Source organism: Capricornis sumatraensis, chromosome 6 (genome assembly GCF_032405125.1).
Source record: "Capricornis sumatraensis isolate serow.1 chromosome 6, serow.2, whole genome shotgun sequence".
Classification (NCBI taxonomy): domain Eukaryota; kingdom Metazoa; phylum Chordata; class Mammalia; order Artiodactyla; family Bovidae; genus Capricornis; species Capricornis sumatraensis.
In genome coordinates this window covers 56,323,883-56,346,792 of record NC_091074.1, presented here as the reverse complement: position 1 = coordinate 56,346,792, position 22,910 = coordinate 56,323,883, and the positions used below count along the sequence as shown (strand labels likewise).

The following is a 22,910-nucleotide window of genomic DNA, read 5'->3' as shown; positions in this document are numbered from 1 at the left end:
AAGGTAGGCAGCTTCAGTGACACAGAGTATTTGCTCAAAACAAGGGGTTTTGATTCAAACAGACCTTTTTAAACTCCTGTCTCTGCCTCTAGAGTGAACTACTTAAAATTTTATGACCTCAGTTTCCTTATGTGTGAAATGTAGAAAACTATACCTGCCTGAAAGGTTAGTTGTGGGAAATGACTGGGCAAATGCATGTCAATTGCTTAACAGTCTCCTTGGCAGAAACTAAGTTCTTCAAAAAATATTTGCTGGTTGATCATTGATTATAGATTGAAAGTTTGTCATGCTCAGGGATAGTACTGATGTGAACCAAACAAACCAAAATGTCTTGAGAAGAGTTTGAAACTGGAGAGAGTGCTCAACGGAGATTAGTCAGCCTCATTAGCCAGACTAATTTCTATTAAAAGTGATCTCTTCCAACTCCCAATATGTCAGAAATATAAAACACATTGCACAGGACTTCCCCAGTGGTCCAGTGGCTAAGATTCCAAGCTCCCAAAGCAGGGGGCTCAGGTTCCATCCCTGGAAACTAGGTCCTACATGCTGCAACTAAGAGTTTGCATGGCGCAACTAAATATCCCACATGCCACAAGGAAGATTGAAGATTCCATATGCTGCAACTAAAACCTGGCACACTAAATAAATAAATTAATATTTTTAAAAGATTATTTTTAAAATATTTTGCACAAAATATTTCATAAATGTTTCTTTGGAGTTAATCAGTGAATAGGAGTGGAATGGCAATGGTTTTCATATATTAAAAGATTGGAACAATGAACATAAGGCAAATTTTAGTTCAATTTCTGAAGAATCCATTAACAATCTGAGCTTTTTTTTTAATAATGAGCTCTCCATCATAAGCCAAGACTTCCTGCAGGGGTTATTATAAAGGCAGCTCCTGAATTCAGTAGAACCAGTGCTTCTCAAAAACTGGTCCAGACATATTCATTCAAATCACAAGTCCTCCACTGTTTCTGGGCACCTAAAATACAGATTCCTGGGCTCCACCTCCTACAGATTCTAACTTAGGTGGAGGCTGTGGAAATCTGTGTTCATTTTAACTGCTTAAGTAAATCTGATGCCTGGTCAGATTTGAAAAGGGATCTTCAAATCTCCAATGTCTTCCAATCTCCCTATGTTGACTAAGTTCAAGAGTCTCTGGGCTACTTCCACATAACCAAAACAAATAACTCTTTTAAGCCAAAATAAAATGAACACAGATTTTCACAGCCTGCACAGAACCTGACTTAGAGGCTACCAATGTGAGAAACAGGGCTTCCCTTGTGGCTCAACGGTAAAGAAGCTGCCTCCAGTTCAAGAGACACGGGTTTGATCCCTGGGTCAGGAAGATCCCTTGGAGAAGAAAACAGCAACCCATTCCAAAATTCTTGCCTGGGAAATCCCATGAACAGATGAGCCTGGCAGGCTACAATCCATGGGGTTGAAAATGAGTTAGATACAACTTAGTGACTAAACAACAACAAAACCTAAACATTAAGCAATAAATGCTCACAGAGAACCTACTATATATAATGTACTGCCTTAGACATTGAAACAAAGGCCTAACAGTGAATATATGGCTGAAATTAAATATTCTGGCCAAATAACTTTGGTTTAATTTAATTAGGCTCTGAATTCCTGAATTTATTTTAACCAACCAAGTTGTTTAGCCCACCTGGCTTCATTTTTAATAAGTTCAGAGCACTTTTCACTTCTTTAATGTTGCATATGTTATAAAATCCCCCCAATTAAATTTCCAAAATAAAATATTTTAAATGCATATGAGTTATTAGAATCAATTTATAAAACGTTTACTTTTTAAAGTTGAAAATCACTACTTTAGTTTTGGATTATTCTTTTCCCTCTTTTTTTCCCTCTCTGATGTCTATCTCTATTTTCCCCTTATTTTTCCTATCCTGTACTTGAGCTGTTGGAGGTGTGATTTGTAGACAATGCAACCTCTCAATCCCCTTTCATGGATGTCTTTTGGACTTTGGAACCTGCAGAACAAAACCTGGACAGTACTGTATAAAAGAGGTCCTTATTAAAGGTAAGTCATGACACTTTAATTAAAATGAGCACAGGAAAGCTGACATAAGAGCAAACATTGAATGAGCATTTACTACATGTTAGATGCTTTACTAAGGGCTTTACCTGGATTACATCACATCAGTAAAACAATGATTTGAGCTGGATCTTGTCACTATTCCCAATTTAAAAATGAGAAATCTGAGCAGAAATTTACATGATGTTACACAGTTAAGCAGTGCTGTCTAATTCAAATGTCAGTGTTTAACTCCAGAGCATGCATTCCTAAAGAAATCTATATACTGCCTCATTCACATCCTCACAAAAAATTAATACATAATTTCCTTCTAAGTGTAGGGCTCTGTGCAATCACATAGGTTTCATGTCCAGAAACCCAACCTTGTCCACATGAATTAAAGAAAAAAACAAAAACCCAAATGATGAAAACTTTAGAAGAAAATATTGGAGGATATATTTTAAGCTTAAAAGAAAGGAGGCCTCCTTAACATCCAAAAGGCAAGATCATAAAGGAAATAATAGATAGATTTGAATATATCAATATTTTAAAATTTATGAAATGAATGATAACCCCAAAATTAAAAAGATGAGGGCTAAACTGAGTGAAAATAATTGGAAATAAATAACAGGAAAAATATTAATATCTGCCCAGAATAAATAACTTCTAAAAAACTAATTTTTTCAAAGACCAACAATCAAAAAGAAACAAAATTGTTAAAGGAGATATAAAGGTAATTTTCAGAAGAGGAGATATATATGACTTACCCTAAAAACATGAAAAGCTGCTATCAAAGAAATTCAAATTACAAAAATATTAGTTTTAACCCATCAGATTGCTAAAAATTACAAGAGTTTTGTAATATCAAGTGTTAGTGACTTTACGGGAAAATGGGAACTCATACATTTTCTAATGACAGTTTAGATTGGTTTGGTTTTTTAAAGACAATTTGTGAATTTCAGTTAAAATTTTAAATGAGCTCAGTTTTCTACAAAGCAATTCATTTCTTGGAATCTACTGCAGAGAAATACATGTAACACAAAAAAGCATGTATCAAGGTAACTGCAACATTATGTTTAATAGGACAGTAACAGAAATTATCTAAATGTCTATAGGTAACTGTTAAACTATGATATATTCAGTTCATGGAGTGCTATGCAATACTTAGAATGAACAGATCCCTCTGTTAGCATTAAAAAATATTTTTGAAATTGTTGGGCAGAAAAAAAGTCAGGGGCAAAACAGTATGTGTAGCATACCACTTATATATAAAAATCCACAAAGCAAAATGCTCAAATTCTGTATGATAATGGAAGAGAAAAACGAGATAATGAGAGAAAAAATGAGATAATGGAGAAAAAAATGAGAGGAAATCAAAGTCAGTTGAGAGAGAGGAAGAGAATCTGGGGTAATGTCTGCTGGGGTGCTGGTTTTAATAGGGTATTTGAGCTTTGTTCAACCGATGTACCTTCATGCCCTCTCTGAATTACAAGTTCCCTCTGACTCTCACCTGTGCCAATCAAGAGCCCCTTCCTTATCAAAGAGGAAAGGGGCCAAGCCCCTCTACCCCCAGAGCCCTGAAATATTAGCTTTCAGTAACTGCTCTTCTCTTCCTGAATATGTACAGGTAGACCTCTAGTCAGCTTATCATAAAAACTCTGCACATAAAAGCCTGGAAGCTTATACAGCAAAATCTTGACAATATATATCTCTAGGTTGGGTCAAGGACCTAGAATAATTACAATGTTGTGGCTCAGAGGTTAAAGCGTCTGCCTCCAATGCGGGAGACCCGGGTTCGATCCCTGGGTCGGAAAGATCCCCTGGAGAAGGAAATGGCAATCAACTCCAGTATTCTTGCCTGGAGAATCCCATGGACGGAGAAGCCTAGTAGGTTACAGTCCACGGGGTCGCAAAGGGTCGGACACGACTGAGCGACTTCACCTCAAACCTCACCAAGGAAGAACAGTTTTCTAACATGGAAAGTCTGCCATTTCACACTGACACAAAACAAATACAATTGGAACTTAGGCTTTTGATGGTTTTATCAACAATTTTTCAACTCTATTGACACTTTCACAGGATAATTCTTTGTTATATACAGCTATTTTGTAGGATGGTTAGCACATCGCTGGCTAATACTCACTTCATCCTGGTAATATCTTCTAAGTTGTAACAATAAACATGTTTCTGGGGATGTCCCTGGCAGTCCAGCGGTTAAGACTTGGCCTTCCAATGCAGAGGGTGTGGGTTTGATCTCTTTTTGGGGTAAGCCATGTGGAATAGCCAAAAAAATTTTTTAAATGAGAAAGATATTCTGTTAGAAGAATGAAAAGTAAAAACCTGGAAGGATATCTGATAAAGGATTCATTTTCAAAATATATATGTCATTCCTAAAATTCAATAATAAAAAATGGTTCTGGGCATTATCTAATTTCCTTAGGTTGGGGAGCAAAATTACTCCCAATTGAAAAAGACTGCTGTTTTCTCAAATTTCCAAAGAGTCATGTGTTTTGCTGCCTTTAGAGAAATGTTCTTGGTGTTCTCCCCCATACAACTGTGGGAGTTAATAGACAGTATTGTCACTTACTTTGTACTTCTGTGTATTTTCCACATTTTCTACAGTGAACATGTATTACTACTTTTAATTGGGAGAAAATTAAATGAGGTCAAGGACATGCCTCCATTCCTAAGAAGCACTTACACATTTAAACAACTCTTATGTGGATTCAGCCCTTTGAATAGCTCATGACCTGGGTAAAACTGAGGGATGATTATTAGGAAGTCTCCTAACAGCCAACATTTCAGACACTTCTACATAGTGAAAGGCAATTGCATAGCTTTTGCCCACTGAGTTTGAAAGCTATTTTGTTTTACAGTTCCAAAGCTTTGTATTGTAATGTACCCAACTAGAGTAACTTTAGGTGGGAGTTCTTAAAAGGCAAGATGATTGTATTCTCATAGATCTAGAGCTTCCACTTTGTTTTCCTTGTTGTTAATGTTTTTTTTTAATTGGAGTATAGTTGCTTTACAATGTTGTCTTAGTTTCTGCTGGACAGCAAAGTGAATCAGTTCTATATATATGTATATATATATATATCTCCTCTTTTTAAAATAGCCTTCCATGTAGGTCACCATCGAACACTGAGTATAGAGTTCCCTGTGCTATACAGTCAGTTCTCAGTTATCTGTTTTATACATAGTAGTGTATATATGTGGAGAAGGAAATGGCAACCCACTCCAGCGTTCTTGCCTGGAGAATCCCAGGGACGGGGGAGCCTGGTGGGCTGCCGTCTATGGGGTCGCACAGAGTCGGACACGACTGAAGCGACTTAGCAGCAGCAGCAGCAGTGTATATATGTCATAGAAAGGAAGGAAATAGTGCTGTCTGCTGAAACGCAGATAAACCTAGACACTGTCACACAGAATGAAGTCAGAAAGAGAAAAACAAATATCGTATAATATTGCTTACATGTGGTATCTAGAAAAATGGTACAGATGAACATTTTTTCCCTTTTTTTTTGACCTGTTAGTTATCTGAAGCATCTGAAGCCAGGTGAGTTGCACCTTCTTAGGGATTCTTCTACCATGATCTCTTGTTTCCCCCAGGTGGAATTCATTGGTATTCAATTGAAGGCTGCACAGAAAGCCAAGACCAGTGTTTTCAGAGAATCCTGACACCTCATCAAATTTACTTTACTCACTGCTGCCATCGTCCTTTGTGCAATTTCTGAGCCAGGGGCCCATATCTAAATTGGTTCACTGATCAGTCAATCTCAAAGCCTGAACCAGTCATCCCAAGATGGCAACTACCATCAATCTGCCCTCTGCAAAAGCCTCAGACCTGCAGGTTGTAGGAGCTATGGTCTGAAACCAAGGCTTTTAATGTGCCCAACTTCTCAGCCACTACATCCATCTCATCTCAGAAACGTCCGTTCCTACACCATTTTCTCCTCTCTCCTCTTTCTGTTTATTTCTCCTTCCAGTGATTTCAAAGCCAAAAAGCAAAAATGTGAGTGACTTTCTGAGTCAAATTATGCATGTAATATCTACTTTACTAATTTTCCTAAATATTTCCATACTCTAAAAACCAGTTATGAATGAGTTGTATCACAAGATACCAAGTGACTTGAAAGTGTTCATCTGGTTTCCAAAGCAAACTGCCTTGCTCTTTCAGGTCAATTTATTGCACAAGAGAAACTGATTTAACAAATACTGTAGTAAAAATAAGCTGGGAATCAGCAAACCAGGGGTAAGAACTATGAACTCAAACGGCAAAGGTTTCAGGCAGGTGCAAGGGTTGGTACTTATTTTTCTCATCTGTGTTAAAATTTGTCAAAATTTTGGATTTCCATACTTCAACCACACATTAGTGCTTTGGCTAATCTAATTTTGGCAGATTAAGCAATTGAACTGAAGCAGGGAAATGGGTTTCCCTGCACAAGAAATTTTAAAGGTTTATAAATATACTTTGAACTGCAATTTGCATTTTTTTAATGTGCCACATAGTCAATTATTCTCATTCAATGCCCTACTTTTGCAATTTCAAGATTATTGTGTTTTAAAATTTAAAGTTATTTTTCTCTGTGTTTCCAGGGGTTTGACACATTTAAGTGGTAAATAATAAATCTCAATAAAACCTTCTTATGCTATTTTTTTTTCTCAGAACTTAGGGCAACATCTTATACACAGTGGGCCTTTAACAAATGCTTTTCTATAAACTTTGAAGTTAAAAAGAGCATTAAAAAAATAATCCCAAGGAAACTAGATATTTTCCTCTGCACTCATTGTACCTATATTGCTTAGACCACATTCTTGAAACCACAAAAAAAATTTGTTCATCCTGAAATTTAAATCCATTTGTTATTATTCTATCACTCTATGAATCAGCTACATTGGTAACCAGTGGTTATCCTAAATCAGTGAATTTCATGGAGATCTTACTTTTTCTTTAATGTAAGTAATGCTGTTTACCCAGTTTATAAATAAACTGGTGGGCGGTGTGGGGGGTAGGGAGGAGAATGACAAGATCAGATAATCAGTGACTAATTCCAGAGGGCTTCCCAAGCTCAATTCACAACCCAAGTGATGGAATGAGAGGTTGCTTGCTTTTTGATACTGAGCTGTGTTTAATCCCTTGTCAGTTGCATCATTTGCAAATATTTTCTCCCGTTCTGTGGGGGTTTTTTTCTGTTTTATTTATGGTTTCCTTTGCTCTGCAAAAGCTTCTCAGTTTAATTAGGTCCCATTTGTTCATTTTTGTTTTTCTTTTTATTACTCTAAAAGAAGTAGATCCAAAAAGATATTTCTGTGATTTATGTCAAAGAATGTTTTGCCTAAAAAAATAATAACTAGGAAGCAGGTGCAGGTGTTACTATTTTGTGTTTCTAATTAGCCGATAACCTCGGCAAGTCTCTTTGGTCTCTCTGCACCTCATTCTTCTCATGTATAAGATGAATAGGACTGAATCACACGATCTCTCAGATCCCTTCAAGTTCTAACATTATAGGCATACCTCAGAGATATTGTGGATTCAGTTCTAGACTGCCACTAAAGCAAATATTGCAATATAGAAAGTCACATGAATTTTTTGATGTCCCAGTGCACATAAAAGTTGTATTTACACTACCCTGTGGTCCATTAAGTGTACAATAACATTATGTCTAAAAAAATACACTCCTTAATTAAATTCTTTATTGTCAAAAAATGCTAGCCATCATCTGAGCCTTCAGCAAGTTGTAATCTTTTATTAGTAGAGAATCTTGCCTCCATGCTGATAGCTGCTGGATGGTGGTTGCTATAGACTGGAATGACTGTGGCAATTTCCTAAAATAAGAAAACAATAAAGTCTTCCACATGAATTGACTCTTCCTTTCACAAATGATTTCTCTATAGGATGCAATGCTGTTTGACAGAATTTTACCCACAGAATTTTACCCACAGTATTTTACCCAGGCTGAAGTCGATCCTCTCAGACTCTGCCACTGCTTTATCAATTAAGTGTATATGATATTCTAAGTACTTTGGTGTCATTTCAATAGTCTTCACAGTATCTTCACCAGGAGTTGTTTCCATCCCAAGAAACCACTTTCTTTGCTCATTCATAAGAAGCAACTCTTCATCCCTTAAAGTCTTATCATGAGATTGCCACAATTCAGTCATCTTCAGGCTCCACGTCTAACTCTAGTTCTCTTGGTATTTTCACCACATACGCCATTACTTCCTCCACTTGTCTGGCATTTAGCCCTCCAAGTCATCCATGAGGGCTGGAATCAACCTCTTTCCAAACTCCTATTGATGTTGATATTTTGACCTTTTTCCATGAATCATAAATGTTCTTAATGGCATCTAGAATGGTGAATTCTTTCCAGAAGATTTTCAGCTGACTTTTCCCAAATTCATCAGAGGAATCACTGTCTATGCCAGCTATAGCCTTATGAAATATGTTTCTTAAATAAGAAGACTTGAAAGTTGAAATTACTCTTTGAACCGTGGGCTACAGAATGGATGTTGTGTTAGCACATAGAAAACAACATTAATCGCACTCTACATCTTCATCAGAGCTCTTGGTCGGCAAGGTGCACTGTCAATGAACAGTAATAAAAACTTTTGAGAAGAATCTTTTTTTTGAGTAGTAGGTCTCCGTAGCAGGCTTAAAATATTAAGCTAACTGTTGTAAACAGATATGCTGTCAGGTTTTGTTGTTCCGTTCCTAGGGAACAGGTAGAATAGATTGAGCATAATTCTTAAGGGCCCTAGGGTTTTCAAAATGGTAAATAAGCATTAGCTTCAACTTCAAGTCACCAGCTACATTAGCCCCTAACAAGAGAGTCAGCCTGTCCTTTGAAGCTAGGTATTGACTTCTCCTGTCTAAATATGAAAGTCCTAGATGGTATCTTCTTTCAATATAAGGTTGTTTCATCTACACTGAAAATGTTTTGTTTGTAGTCACCCTCATTAATTATCTTAGCTGCTGCTGCTGCTAAGTCGCTTCAGTCGTGTCTGACTCTGTGCGACCCCATAGACGGCAGCCCACCAGGCTCCCCCGTCCCTGGGATTCTCCAGGCAAGAACACTGGAGTGGGTTGCCATTTCCTTCTCCAATGCATGAAAGTGAAAAGTGAAAGTGAAGTTGCCCAGTCGTGTCCAACTCTTCGCAACCCCATGGACTGCAGCCCACCAGCCTCCTCCATCCATGGGATTTTCCAGGAAAGAGTACTGGAATGGGGTGCCATCGCCTTCTCCAAATTATCTTAGCTAGATCTGGATAACTTGCTGCAGCTTCTACATCAGCACTTGCTGCTTCATCTTGCACTTCTATGTTATGGAGAGGGCTTCTTAAACCTCATAGACCAACCTCTGCCAGCTCCAAACAATCCTGCAGCTTCCTCACCTCTCTCATCCTTCATAGAACTGAAGAGTTAGGGCCTTGCTCTGGATTAGACTTTGGCTTAAGGGAATATTACGGCTGGTTTGCTCTTCTCTTCAGACCACTAAAACTTTTTCTATAACAACATTAAGGCTATTTCACTTTCTTATCATTCATGTGTTCACTGGACTAGCACTTATAATTTGCTTCAAGAAATTTGCATTCACAACTTGTCTAACTGTTTGATGCAAGAGACCTAGCTTCCAGCCCCTTGGCTGGTATTCCTCACTAAACTTACTCATCTCTAGCATTTGATCTAAAGTACAGACATGTGACTTCCCCTTCACTTGAACACTTAGAGGCCAGTCTAGAGGGTTTTTTGTTTTGTTTTAGTATTTTATTATTTTTTATTATTAATCTATTTATTTGGCTGTGTCAGGTCTTAGTTGTGGTGTTCAGGATTTTCTAGTTGTAGCACTTGAGGTTAGTTGCCCTGTGACATGTGGGATCTTAGTTCCCTGATAGGAATTGAACCTGTATTCCCTGCATTGAAAGTCTGATTTTTAACTACTGGACCACCAGGGAAGTCCCTATAGAGTTATTAATTGGCCTAATTTCAAGATTTTTATGCCTAATGGAATACAGAGGCCTGAGGAGTTGGAGAAAGATGAGGGAATAGCCATTCAATGGAGCAGTCAGAATATACACACCTATCAGTTAAGTTCACCCATCTTAAATGGGTATGATTCATAGCACCTAAAATAATTACAACAGTAACATCAAAGATCACTGACCGCAGATCACCAAAACAAATATAAAAGTGATGAAAATGTTTGAAATATTGCAATAATTACCAAAATGTGACACAGAGACATAAAGTCAGCAAATGCTGTTAAAAGGAATAAAGTAGCACCGATAGATGCTCAATGCAGTTGTTACAAATCTTCCACTTATAAAAAATGCAATACTCTGAACTACAATAAATAAAAGCACAATCAAACAAGGCATACTTTTACACAACTCAACATTAACTAACACCTCTTTGCTACTGTTTCCTTACATTGAAAATAAGACTTGGTGCTGAATACAGGCCATGAGATAGTCTCTGAATATATGACCAATACTCACTTGGCTTTGTATTATCCATGAAATTGAAGGAGAAATGCAAACCATGACAGCATTAACCATCACTGAAGCAGTTTAGCTGTGTGTCAATTTGACCCAAAAATCACCATGGGAACAAAAATAACTTTCCTATCCTTGAATTGGTACATTGAGTAATGACCTCAAAGAAGTCCGTGTTCTAATCCCTGGAAACTATGAATATTTTACCGATGGGGCAAAACTGACTTGGCTCATATGCTCATAGATTTTCAAATAAGGAGATTATCTTGTATTCACTGGGTGGGCCCCAATATTGTCATCACAAGGGTCTTTGCTAAGAAGGAAGCGGGAAGGTCAGAGTCAGAGAAGATGTGATGGTGGAAGCAGAGTCAGAGAGATCTGAAGCTGCTTTGCTGCTGTCTTTGAAGGTGGATGAGAGGGGAAACAAGCCAAGGGATGTGGGTGGCTCTAGAAGCTGGAAAAGTCAAGGACGTAGTGTCTTCTAGCGCCTCGGAAGAAACGCAGCCCTGTGGATGCATTTTAGACTGGTGACTTCCGAAAAGGTAAAATAACCTGTGTCCTTGTTAAAGCAGCCGTGGGAGACACGTTCGATCATGTGAGGAGTGCTGTGGCATCTCCCTTCTCGCAAGGCTGACACACCCAATACTTGGTTTACATGGAATCTGATTTCAAGAGGAGCATCTTGTGTCATATTGTCTTCCTTTCATTCTAATGATTCCTCAGTGATAACTTCCCTCGAAACACACAGATGCCCTAGAACCATGCAATCGCCTCTTTTCCTTTTACACCTGCCACTCAAGTCCCTATCCATTCAAGATTTCTTCAGCTAACAAATTTATTTTTTTCCTATCACCCATACCTAGAAACAAAGTGATATCAGATTAGCCTGATTGTAATCTATTTATAAGACATTAGACTGAAGTGCTAATAAATCTATAGACTTCCCTCGATCCTCTGAATCCCAGGATGGCTTCCTTGTTGATTATATTTTCTTTCTGCAGCTGAAATAGAAACCTCAGGGGTTAATGCCTCAATTCATTTAAAGGAAAACTCTGCATTAGATAAATTGGGGGCATCTGGAGGATGTGGCAGAGAAGAGATGAACATGATTATATTAGCAAAGGAGGGATGATAACACTGCTGGCAATGTCAGTTACAAGGTCTTCTGAAGTTCTAGAGAGCACACATTTTATTATTTTATTTACTCGTTATTAAAAGCACAATTTTTATAATCAATATGGCCATTGCTGTTTTCCCCACTCTACGGATGAGGAGTCTGAGACTCCCCACATAGCTGACAGGTGGCAGAGGGGGGCCTTCCTGTGATGTCCATATAACCTTCACCCCTCCACAAATGCCAGCCCTGGGGAGAAGCACATAGGTGGACAGTAAATTGAGCCTCTGGGAGAATATGACCCTGACTCCTTAGCATATGCTGCAGGTCTCTGAGGAGAAGGAAATGGCAACCCACTCCAGTATTCTTGCCAAGAGAATTCCATGGACAGAGGAGCCTGGTGGGCTACTGTCCATGGGCTCCACAGAGCCAGACATAACTGAAGTGACTTAGCATGCATGCATGCATTGAAGAAGGAAATGGCAACCCACTCCAGTATTCTTGCCTGGAGAATCCCAGGGACAGAGGAGCCTGGTGGGCTGCCGCCTATGGGGTCGCGCAGAGTTGGACACGACTGAAGCGACTTAGCAGCAGCAGCAGCAGCAACAGTGGGTCTCTGAGAAATGTGACTTAATGTCTTTGAAGGAAGTACAGAAGCAAAGACAGACATCAACCTCAATGGTATGGTTGATGATTGAACTCTGAGCTCCATAAGCAACTCTTGACTCTGACTAAGACTTTGGATAGGAAGAAATCTTCAGTTATATAATGATGGAGCAAAATCTGAAGTGCTGAATATTATAAGCTACATAAACAGGGAGCCCTCTCTAAAATTTTTATTTTCTGCAGTGAAGAATTTCATGTGCTGATATCTTTATGGCTAAAAGTCCAGGCTGATGTATTAGTATGATGTCAGAGATACAGTAAAATACTTGGGGTCTTTATAGCTCTGACTGTCTACCGTAGCTCACATGCTCTCTCCCAGTGGCAGACCCATATGGCTGCATATTCTACAAGTGAAGGCATTAGAGGTGGCTGACCTGGTGGACACATTCTCCTATTTGCATATTTCCTTGATCTTTGCATCTTACCACCAGGAAGTAATTCTTCAAACTTTTCTGGCAGAACCTCAAATCCTAATGCTTCAAATAGCAGAACAAATACAGAAAAGCAGGTCCATAATCTGTCCTTCCCATACTTCTTGGTGTGAATACATTCTATGCCTTATCATCCCCACACTTACTGAGTATAGTTAATAGAGCTGCCATCAGAAATGATTGTGTAGAGTGGCTCTCCCAGAAGCGTTGTAATTATGCATTTTGGTGCCAGGGCAAGCCTAAAACATACTCTCAAATTAACTTTGCAATGCATATTCTTGGCTCACATATGGGTGTTATTGATAATACTTGCCATCTGATAGTTTCATGTTTTAGCTAATTGTTCCTGCTAACAAGGTGTTAAACTTAGTGACACTACATGCCTGTGTTGTTGAATTAATTGCACAATCATTTAAAAATTAACACACTAAAATTCAGAGCCTGAGGCCAAAAGTGTAGTGCCAGGTCAAGCTACAGATCTAGTTACAGACCAGGAAGAGAGAGAAAGAAGATGTAGTCAATAAGGGTAGAAATTTGAAGCACACAGAATTCATTAAGCTGATAAATATTTATTGAGCAATTCCTAACATGTCAGGTACAATGCAAGTCATAAAGATCCAAGAGAGAATAATTTTGATGTTCATGCAGTTACTCCTGGTGCAAGTGAAGAGACCACAAAAATTGGCATTTGTAATATAGTAAGTCTGTCATATTAATAAATACAGGCTGATACGTAGAGTTCCAAAGAAAGGTACCTACTCCAATGTTGGTCACAAAAGACTCTCAAAGGAGGTATGACTAAGCTAAAATCTGAAAGATCGGAATCAGTCGGAAGAGCTGGGAGATTGGAGGGAAAACATTCTCTGAAGGTTAATTTTACGTGTCAACTTGTCTAGGCCACAGTATCCAGATCTGGTCAATTATGATGCTAGGTGTTTCTGTGAAGGTATTTTTTTAGGGGAAACTAATATTTAAATCAGTAGACTTTGCATAAAACAGATTAACCTGCATAATGCAGGAGGGCCTCATCTAAATAGTTGAAGGCCTTATTATAAAAAGATGGACTTCCCCCAAGGAGAAATTCTGCCAGAAGGTGGCCTCCAATTCGAATTGTAACTGTCCCCTGGGTTTCCAACCTGCCAGATTTTGGACTTGCCTGTCCCCATAACTGCATGAGTCAACCCCTTCAAAATAAATCTCTCTCCATATACATCGTATTGGTTCTCTTTCCCTAGAGAATTGATTGATACAGACTTCAAATACAGGGATTAACATGCGCCAGGATCTTTGAGGCATAAGCAGAGCTCAGGAGGCCTGGTGCCAGATTGAGAGATCAAGATTCATGCTGCTTCCCAGATACGAGATAAATAAGACAGGGGATCAAATGCACAGCATGCTATTATATAATTATTAATACTGTATTATATACTTGAATGTTTTTAAGGGAGTAGATCTTAAATGTTGTCACCACCTATGTGAAAAAAAAATTGTAATTATGTGAAAGGAAGAAGATGTTAACAAACCTTATTATGGTGGTCATTTGCCTTATATCAGTTCAGTTCAGTTCAGTTGCTCAGTTGTGTCTGACTCTTTGTGACCCCATGAACTACAGCACGCCAGGCCTCCCTGTCCATCACCAACTCCCAGAGTTCACCCAAACTCATGTCCATTGAGTCGGTGATGCCGTCCAGCCATCTCATCCTCTGTCATCGCCTTCTCCTCCTGCCCCAATCCCTCCCAGCATCAGAGTCTTTTCAATGAGTCAACTCTTCACATGAGGTGGCCAAAGTATTGGAGTTTCAGCTTTAGCATCAGTCCTTCCAAAGAACACCCAGGACTGATATCCTTTAGGATGGACTGGTTGGATCTCTTTGCAGTCCAAGGGACTCTTTAAGAGTCTTCTCCAACACCATAGTTCAAAAGCATCAATTTTTCGGCGCTCAGCTTTCTTCACAGTCCAACTCTCACATCCATACATGACTACTGGAAAAACCATAGCCTTGACTAAACAGACCTTTGTTGGCAAAGTAATGTCTCTGGTTTTGAATATGCTATCTAGGTTGGTCATAACTTTCCTTCCAAGGAGTAAGCGTCTTTTAATTTCATGGCTGCAATCACCATCTGCAGTGATTTGGGAGCCTAAAAAAATAAAGTCTGACACTATAAACATGTATCTAATCAGCACACTGTCCACCTTCAGCTCACAGATGTTGCAAGTCAACAGTATCTCAATAAAGCCAGGGTGGAGGGGGAAGACCCATGCTGAACTGAAGAAGCAGCAGGACCAGCCATGGCAGGGTCTTGGAGCATGCCAGGAGTTTGCCTCTCCTCTAATAACAAGGGACTGTGTCAGCCTACTGGGTGTTATCTGGCTAGCACTTCTTCACCCTTTTTTGGGAACTGGGCCTCAGCCCCACACTGCAACCAAAGTGCTTCCACAGAAAATACCTGTGTTTTATTCTACCCTCTGAACACTGTTACTGTTTCTGGATTAGGTATAGGACCCAAACAGGCCAATGGGAGTTCTGGCTTAAAATTTTTAAACTAAATGAAAGGGAGCGTCACCATTTGTACAATGGGATGGAAAACATGTAGCTTGTTAGCAAAGGTGTTTCCTGTTTGTGAAAGACACCAGCGTGCAAGGAGAGAGAATGAAGTTGATAACAGAAATATCACTGTGAGATGGGGAGGAGAGAGTATTTGAATTCCCCCATCCCTTCTGTTCTTGAAGTCCAGCTGCATCCCAGCTCATCCCACACTTTAGTGACAACAGTTTCTTAGGTCCTTATGCCCTAGGATTTCTCTTTTACTGAGCAAGCTGAGGATCTGACACTTGAGATAAAGGGTCCAGATGAACACAGATTCTCCCAAAAAGTGTAAGAAAAACAGCAGATGAACAACTTTACATTTTAGGAAGGGTATAGCAGCTTCAGTTTGAAAAATAATTGGAACTGGAGACAAGCAGAACATTTAGGCTTTTGCAGAAAGCCAGGTGAGAGGTATTGGTGGCCTATGTTGTGAAAGAGGCAGTGGGCACCTAAAAATGAGAAATTTTTCCTGCCCTTCTATATGCAGGAACCCTTTTAGGTACTATAGATACAGCAGTGAACAAGGGTCTGAGTTTTTGCATCCCTATGGACTGTAGCCTGCCAGGCCCTTCTATCCATGGAATTCTTCAGGCAAGTATACTGGAGTGGGTAGCCATTCCCTTCTCAAAGCGGTCTTCCCAATCCAGGGATTGAACCCGGGTCTCCCACATTGCAAGCAGACTCTTTACTATCTGAGCCACCAGGGAAGCCCAAAGTGATGATGCAGGCTCTATTTTAGATAGGATGGGTGGAGAAAGGTAAGCAGAGACCTGAAGCAGATAGAGCAGTAAGTCATCTACAGCGTGGAAGGTGGACACTGCAGGCAGCAGAGATCTCAGTGTTCTCTGCTGGACACATTAAGTCTGAGATGCTGTGTGGATGCCCACATAGAGACTGCTGGTATGAGATTCAATATACAAACATCTGCACCTCAGCGGAGAGGTCTAATAGATAGATTCTGGATTTGTCAGCAGATATATGCTACCGAACGCCTTTGAACTGAAAGAATACCTAAGGTAGAAGTGCAGGACTGAACCCTGGGCTCTGAAGAGTTTAGAGGTAGAGTTAAAGAGAAGGAATATTCTGGTTTCTGCATTAGAGAGATCAATAGACAGAGGCCGAAAGAGATGTTACATGAGCCCTTTCTCAGAATCTGCCACAGTGACTGAGATGGTTTGTAGACAGGAGTAGGATCAAGGAGCAGAGTCCAGCTTATTGAATTTTCGTACCTATGGCATTAACCATCTGGGCTTATGGGCTTGATGCTCAAGAAAGAAATCTGAGCTGGAGATGGATATGAGCATCTAGCACACAGGTCAAAAAAAATTAGGTCAGTAGGAAGAGTGAGAAAAGAGATGAAACCAATGCAGAACTTTCAGAAAGACATAGATTAATTGGGCGGGGAGGGAAGCATAAAATGAGGAAAAACCTGTAAAGGCTTTAGGGAAAGTTCAGGTTATCAAGGAAAAGGAACATACATTGGGACTTCGCATGTGAAAAGTGCTAACCCTGACATTCAGCTGAATAGGATCTGTGTCAGGGAAAGAAAAGAGGCTTTGGGGCTTAAAAAAAATGATCAAGGCTGGAACTTTATTTCCATGTTTGGTAACTGTGGGACCCTGAACCAGTTGCTCAACTTTCTGAACTTTAATATTCTTATCTGTAAAACAAGGTCAATAACATCTATTTCACTGGATCTCACAGAGTATCTGCCACATGATAAGTGCTCACCACCTGATTCTCTTCTTCCTCCCTGCTCTAAAGTTTCCATCAAGAAGGCAGGGCATGGTGAGATAAATAACAATTCTGAAAATGGGAATGGTAGAGGCAGGTGAGGCTATGGTAAGTAGAAGAGGCTACGGTGGAAAAGTGCAACCTGTATGGACCTTCTTCGACAAGAGCGGGGCTCAGATCTGGGGCTCTCAAACCATCAGGGCCATTAGATCACCCAGACCAGCTTGTCATAAAGAAAGTTCTTAAAACCTGTCCCCAGGTAGTCTTTAGGTTAGAAGTGGGGCCACATGATTCTTCTACAAGCAGTGCTCAGACTGATACTGAGGAGACACTAATTTGGATAAATGGAGGAGGATTTATGTACAGAGCATTCAAGGGGTAGGTTGTAGGGATATGCATGGATTCACAATCTTTTTAAGTAGAGGGGTCACATGACAAATCATAGCCTGTAAAGGAGAAAACTGAGAAATGAATTCTGGAATTGTGGGCAAGATCAAGAAGTGAGTATACACACAGCTTTAATTTTCAAGCTCTTCATTTAATTTCAAGACTAGTAAGGGCCACAGAAGAAGACAAAGCCATGGAAAAAGAGTTGCAGACAGATCTATGAAAGGGAGTATAGAAGACAAACAATCTAGAGAAGGGGAGCAGAGGAGTGGCTTGGGGAAATACACCACTCCCAAAGAGCCACTCATACTGAGCAAAGACTTGTTAGCCAAAATCTGAGAAATGGAAACATGACTGAAATTAAAGATGCTTATTTGGGGTTTGTTAGGACTGCAGCCCAGGAGACACAGATTTAAGGCTTGAATCATGTTCCACCAAACTACAAAATGCAGATTTATAAAGGCAAAAACTGCAAGGTTACAGTTAGAAGAGTGGTTTATTAAGAATCATAACTGGAACTGGCAAGAAGCAAGGGTGCTTATTAAGTAAGGATTGGTTGGGGTCTGAAATGGTTGCATAATTAATTATAAGGGAAGAAACCTTGAAACTCAAGGTTGCAATTAGCAGATGTTTTTAAAATGGCTGGTGTCCTTGGCATAGGTATAGTTTACAGCAAGCTCAAGTTCTCAGGGGTGAACTTGGGAATGTCTGAGAACAGATTCTAAATAATCACCCCACTCCATTTTTATATGCCTGAGTTATGATGACTCCATTATAATCTCAATTTGTCATCAGACTTAATGTCATACCCCTCACTTCCAATATAGGGAAAAGGCAGGATTGGTTTAATTCCTGAGATTCTCACAAGCATCAGCTTCCTATGGTTCTCAGTTGGATGTGGGGGAGAAAGAGGAATAAATTACTTGGGCAGGAAATAAATAAAAACCTTCATTCCTTTCTTTTCACTCATCTGTAACTGAAATTTAGCTTTTCCTTCCATAATAAATAAAAGCTGCATGTGGCAACAGTATTAGAAGTACCTGTGACTTTATCAAAAAAGTAGCCAATATCTTTATATCATTTAGATCACAGAAAATTTTCACTGGGTGGACAAGTCCAAACATTTATCAACACATTGAAATTATAGCAGTCATTATATGCAACATAAATCTCATTTAATACATTGATAAAAAGCACATGTATTATCATATATTGAGTTTTTAATCTTTCAATATGCCTCTGTGATCTTATACATGCTACTGGGTTGGCCAAAAAGTTTGTTCTGGATTTTCTGAAGTTTTTGGCCAACCCAATATTTTAGCCTTTGGAAACATTATTCTGAAATGGGGTCTGTTTGTATTACCTATTGCTATCTAACAAATCACCACCAAACTGTGGCTTAAAACAACAATCATTTTATTGTTATCTCTTATGGTTCTGGGGTTGACTGACCTCCACTAGGCCAGTCTCCCTTAGGGGTTCTCATAGAACTACAGTCTGGAAACTCCAGGAGATGGTGAAGAACAGAGAGGCCTGGTGCGCTGCAGTTCACGGAGTCACAAAGAGGTGGGCACAACTTGGTGCCTGAAAAACAACAAAGAGGCTAGGGCTGGAACCATCTGTTTACAAGTCTAGCTCCCAGTCTGGGAAGACCTGAACCACCAGGGCCAAGAACAGGTGGGCTCACTCAGCATCTCTGTCTCTACCAGTGCTGTGTATTGGTTAGATACGATTTCAAATCCACTTGTTTATGACAAGGACCAAAAAGAGTTGTTTTTAGAAGTTGTGTCAGGATGTCGCCATCACATCGGTTGTCTTTGATAAGCACGGCTGCTAATGGGTCCTGCTGGGGGGTTATCAATCAGAGCACAGGGGGAAGCAGGGGGACTGTGGCAAGGAAGCATTTAGACTGTGAACACCGAGAGTTTGTGAGGAATATCCTAGAGTTTCGATCTGGCAAAAAGCTACAAACTTTTAGATGGTGACCGAGCTCCTTGCTCCTGCCATGGCCAGGGTGCTCTGGGTCACCAGTGCTGTTAAACCGTACAGCAGCCTTAGGAAAAGAAGGGACATCTTTTCCCATCTTGAGCACTTGTTCACAGAAGCGCAAGGCAGGCAATGGTGCCTGGATGGATTACCCTGGCAGCAGCCTAGCCTGTCTCAAATCTGAAAGTCAGCTCCCACTGGTTAAGCTGTCTTTCCCAAGAAACCAAATTTGTATGAAGGTACATCTCAACTTAATTTGGACTTTACGTGTACTTTCTCCCCTTGTCCAGAACAACAGTGTGATTAATCTGTCATTGGCTTGGAGTATGTTATTTCTTTATGGGCTCAAGAGACATTACCCTATATGCTAGCGGCTTATGAAATTCCTACAACAAACCTGTGTTAAATAAACTACTGACAAAGAGAATATCAGTCTCATAGCATAATCTGCCATTCCCAAGACAAAACAATGTGTCTTTCCACATGGTCTCTCTTAATATGGCAGCTTCAAGGTAGCCTGACTCCTCACACAGCAGCTTGGAAACCCAAGACAGAGGTAGCCAGCAGGAAGTTGTAACACCTTTTATTACTTAACTTCAAAAGTCACAAGAGTCACTTCTACTGTCCTCTATTAGTTGAGGCAGTCATGAAGATCCACCCAGGATTATGGGAGGAGCACACAGGCTCTGCCTCCTGATGGGGAAGAACTAAGCTTCTGGAAAAAGAGATCTGAAATATGGTTGAGGCCTTTTTTGCTAAATATTATCTACCACAGGATTTATACATTTCACCAGATTGTCAAAGAGGCCCATCGCATTAAAAAAAAATTAAGAACCCCCTTCTAGAACCTCATTGCAGCAGAATCCACATTACATAATTCAAAAGTCGGACACGACTGAGCGACTTCACTTTCACTTTCACTAAAAAACTAATCATTTTGACTGAATCCTGCCTGATAATTGTATTCAGCCTGTTCTCTAGTTCAACTGTTGATCTTGTGTTTTGATGCTGTTTCTTTGAAAATATGCTTTCCAGTGAGCCACACCTCCAAATCACACACACACACATACTCTTCTAGATTTCATTTTTCTGGCATTAATTTTCCATCAGAACCAAAGTGAGCCTCTTTGAAACTCACCAGCGAATTCTATTTTTAAATCTTTCTTAATTATATTTGCCTAATCAACTGGCCCTCTCTGCTTAGAACGGTGTTAACAAACCCCTTCGCTTTCAACTCTCAAGCCTGTGGGAAGCCCCAAGTCAGCCAGGCCGCCAGCTCACCTGTAGCCTCCATGCCGCGCTTCCCTGAGTATCTCTGCCATCTGGTGGCTAATAGTGGTAACTGCACTCTGAAGTCACTCGTGGACTAACTGAAGTGTCTTTCCTGTATCCATCAAGCCAGGGTGCTCTATTTATTATCTTTTTGGGTCCCAGTATCCAGCACCAAGTGATGCAAGGCAAAATCACTGAGTTATCAAAATGTATGCCAACTGGTCTTTATGGAAAATTAACTAACCACAATCTGTAACTGCGCCTGTGGAGGAGGTTTGAAACCTGACAGAAGGGGAAAGGGTATAAAACATAGAGAGAAAAAAAAGAGGGAGAGTAATTCTTGGGAGGTAGTGAATTCAACTGACCCACTGGATTATATAACTCTGAAGTTCAAAACTCAAGTGAGAATCCTATATGTATCGTTGAGGACCACAACCAAGTTCTATCCTAGCTTCACAACTGACCAACTTGCATAGCTATAGGCAAGTGATTTGACCTCTCTAATCCATGGTGCCCTCATAAACAATGTCATGATTATAATATCTTCCCTGTACAATTGTTCTGAAAGACAGTAAAATACTTCATGCAAAACACCCAGTCTAGTGGCTAGCAGGCAGGAAGTGCCCAGTCATTGGTTGCTTTAATTAATGCTAGAATCCTTTCTTAAAACTAGACAAACTCTTCTTATACCCATGTAATGAGTGCTAGAAGTTTAGAGGACGTTTAGACATGCAGGAGAACCTAAGGGAGAAGTTGGGATTGGGATTTTTATTTATGAAGAAGCCATTTGAAATCTTTTTTTAAAGGCTTTCCCCTGGAGAATGGTAACAGCTCACTCACTGTCCCACCTCACGTCCACTAAAGGAGGAATCCAAGGAAATTAGGCCAAATGGTTTGTCAGTAATTATGCTTAAACCAGAAATACCTCAAAGATATTTATGGATTCTCTTTATGCTTTTAATAAAACAATTGTATCTCTCCTTAAGCAGAATGAAGTCCCAGATAGGCATTGAAATAATATGGTCCCAAGTTGCCACCTCCAAGGTGGAAGAACTCTGGTGTCATTAACCTGCCTCTGAGAACCTGGTTGATATCTTTCAGGTATCATACCCCACTGAGGGTTCAATGTCATTCCTTAGTATTAACATACGAGAAATTCAGCATTGGCAGTGGGTCAGTAACCAGTAGGTCAGCCTTGGTGGGAGGCAGTTCATTCTGTTGGAAAAATACAGAGGCTCCATTTATATTAGTACAGCCACTCCATATATGGACCTACTGCTCAAGCGTTAGGTGGCCAGGGAGATGGGCTGATATTCACTGAGTAAGTTATCCTGTCCACCTGGTTCCTGAGCATCTCCCCTGGAACAGATTCCCTTGTGTCCACTCTTATAAATTCACCTACATATCTCCAATCTTTCAGTCTTGCTAGTTTCATGCCCATGACCAACTAACCAAATTATTTGCTCCCTACCTAGGAGCCTATATATATCCATGATGTGCTGTGCTTAGTCATTCAGTCGTGTCTGACTCTTTGACACCCCATGGGCAGTAGCCTGCCAGGCTCCTCTGTCCATGGGGATTCTCCAGGCCATAATACTGGAGTGGGTTGCCATGCCCTCCTCCAGGGGATGTTCCCAACCCAGGGATCGAACCCCACTCTCCCGCATTGCAGGAGGATTCTTTACCATCTGAGCCACCACAGAAGCCCAAGAATCCAGCAGTGGGTAGCCTATCCCTTCTCCAGGGAAACTTTCCTACCCAGGAATTGAACCAGGGTCTCCTGTATTGCAAGCAGATATATATCCATAACTCTGGCCACTTCTCTTCCCACGCAAATCAATCAAGTATCCTAACCACTAGGAGGATTCCCCTCACTCTGTGCTTGAAGATCAATATTGAATGACTATAATGTGACAACTGTTCACTTCCTTCTTCTCCCAATATATTGATTCAACCCACGTATGAACCAGACCTGAGAAATGCCCTCTTCCACCGCTGGATCATCTGGAAGCTGCCGTGACACCATACGCATAAACTGAAGAAGAGATTCTGTGCCACCAAGGTGACACACCCTCGAGACCTGCTTGGGCCTGATCCTCATGAACAATTTTTCATCATGCAGTGGATTGTGATAGCACCTTATGACTCATTGGTAATGATGTCACCCAGCCCATGGTGAGCAAATTCATTCTTAT

At 40.1% G+C, this 22,910-nt stretch overlaps 1 protein-coding gene across 1 annotated transcript in view; it reads left to right on the top strand.

The window, feature by feature from the left end:
• C6H9orf57 (chromosome 6 C9orf57 homolog) overlaps positions 1–5,778 on the top strand; it is a 141,466-nt gene extending 135,688 nt beyond the window's left edge. Inside the window, exons 2-3 of the mRNA XM_068973589.1 lie at positions 1,931–2,053; positions 5,654–5,778. Coding sequence (XP_068829690.1) covers positions 1,931–2,053; positions 5,654–5,778 — 248 coding nt within the window. The remainder of the gene's footprint in view (positions 1–1,930; positions 2,054–5,653) is intronic.
• Positions 5,779–22,910: the final 17,132 nt, after the last annotated feature.